At 37.5% G+C, this 1,859-nt stretch overlaps 1 protein-coding gene across 1 annotated transcript in view; it reads right to left on the minus strand.

Annotated features, from left to right (window-relative positions):
- Window positions 1-435: 435 nt before the first annotated feature.
- LOC101847755 (amino acid transporter AVT1J) overlaps window positions 436-1,859 on the minus strand; it is a gene marked incomplete at both ends in the record, with an annotated part of 23,212 nt that continues 21,788 nt past the window's right edge. Inside the window, 1 exon segment of the mRNA XM_005105839.3 lies at window positions 436-625. Coding sequence (XP_005105896.3) covers window positions 436-625 — 190 coding nt within the window.

Here is a 1,859-nt window from a genome sequence, read left to right on the forward strand (position 1 = left end):
GTAGGGAGTGGGAAGTCATTATACGTATATCTAATAGGCGTATGATTCAACAGACATGTATAGGCCTATATAATATGTCTACGTAACCATCGCGTACCGGAGCTTTCATGAACTTCATTCCATAGTCTATACAAAAGATTTATATTCTTGCTCACTTACAGCTTTTTTTCCTTCTATTTTGTTAACTCCAGCATGCACCAGCCAATCAACCAACCAAATAACCCCCGCCCCCAACCACCACCACCCCCCCAACAAAACAACAACAACAACAAAAAACATACCAAGAATAACGAACCGACCAACCAAATAAATAGATCTAACCAAAAACAACCATCCAACCAAACAAACAAGCAATCAAAAATACATCCCAAAAATAATCAATCAAACAATCAACCAACCAGGCAACCGACCAACAAACAAATAAGCAAGTCTCACATAGTAGGCCAGGGGCCTTCCATGGCGCTGAGCTTGAGGTAAAACAGTGGCGGACAGACGTAGGCTAGGATGGTGATGGTGCTGCCCCCTACCAAAGATAAGATGGTGCCGAACTTGGGGATGGTCTCGGCTATAAATAGCACCAGGCCGACCATGAGAGAGCGGGTCACGATCCTCTTCCACGAGAAGCCTGGGGGATGGAGAAATTTTTTTGTTATTTAATTTTTTAAATTATTTGTATTTTTGATAAGTGTTTTACGGCTCTCGCAACTGCACAAGGTCACATGAGCGCGCGGGACACATTAAGCATTAGTTTCAGTTTGGTAGGAACGACAGTTTTGAATTTTGAAGAGAAGATAATGTTCTGTAGCTGTCAGGTTTCGAACCCGGGACCTATTGAATGAGATGTGAACACCATACCTCTAGAGCACGAGAGCCCCCCTTTCTAGTGCGTGAATGAAAGAACAAATAAAGACTTGGATGAATGAAAGAATTAGAGAAGTGATGGATGATGAATAAACGAATTATTAAGACAATCGCTCAATGTAGGCCTATCTGTTGATGTATCAGTCTGTCAAACAATTAATCAATAATGTTGAAAATAATAATATGGATAAGAAAGTCATATAATGAATGAAATGAGAAACGAAATCGTTAGCAAATAAATAAGTGAATGAGTACTGAAAAGATAATGGGGGCATAGGGATGAATCAAGGAAAGAAGAACTTGGTGAGAAAATTAGGATGGTGGACGGAAGGAAAGAAATAGAGGACGTATGCAGTTAGATACAAGAATATTGAATAGATGAATGAATGAAGGAAAGGACAAATCAATGAAAAAAAGAACGAAGGACATGAACGAACGGAAGGAATGGGAGAAAAACAAAAATAAGTCCAAAATGAAAGACTGAAAGAAATGGAAAGAAAAAAAAACCCAATTGTTACAAAGGCACGCACAAATTATTAAAATCAAACACATAGAAGAATACCGGGTCCGTCAGTAAGGGATCACTGAAGAGAGGAAAAATAACGCTGGAAAGAATGAATAATATCAATATAATATATTATGAAAGTGAACGAAAAGAATGAAAACATACATGATGTGGAGATAAACAGTTGAATGACCGAAAGAACGGGTGAATTAACAAGATGATAAAGAAAGGATTAATTTAAAAAAAGCAAACCAAGAATGAATGGGCTTTTAAATCTTAATGTAGGTCTATCAGGATTTATATTGTTCTTTGAATACAAATCACATACTGAGCAATTAGACTATGACTACTATCGCAAAATGAATAAAGGCGTGTTCATATGAATGACAGAATGAGCTGAGTGGAAAACTGTACTAAATTAAATACTAAATACACTTTATAAATTGAAAATGTTTGAAAGGACAAAGCAAATGAGAGTTGGGGGGAGGGGGGA

This window comes from Aplysia californica, unplaced genomic scaffold (assembly GCF_000002075.1).
Source record: "Aplysia californica isolate F4 #8 unplaced genomic scaffold, AplCal3.0 scaffold00495, whole genome shotgun sequence".
Lineage (NCBI taxonomy): Eukaryota > Metazoa > Mollusca > Gastropoda > Aplysiida > Aplysiidae > Aplysia > Aplysia californica.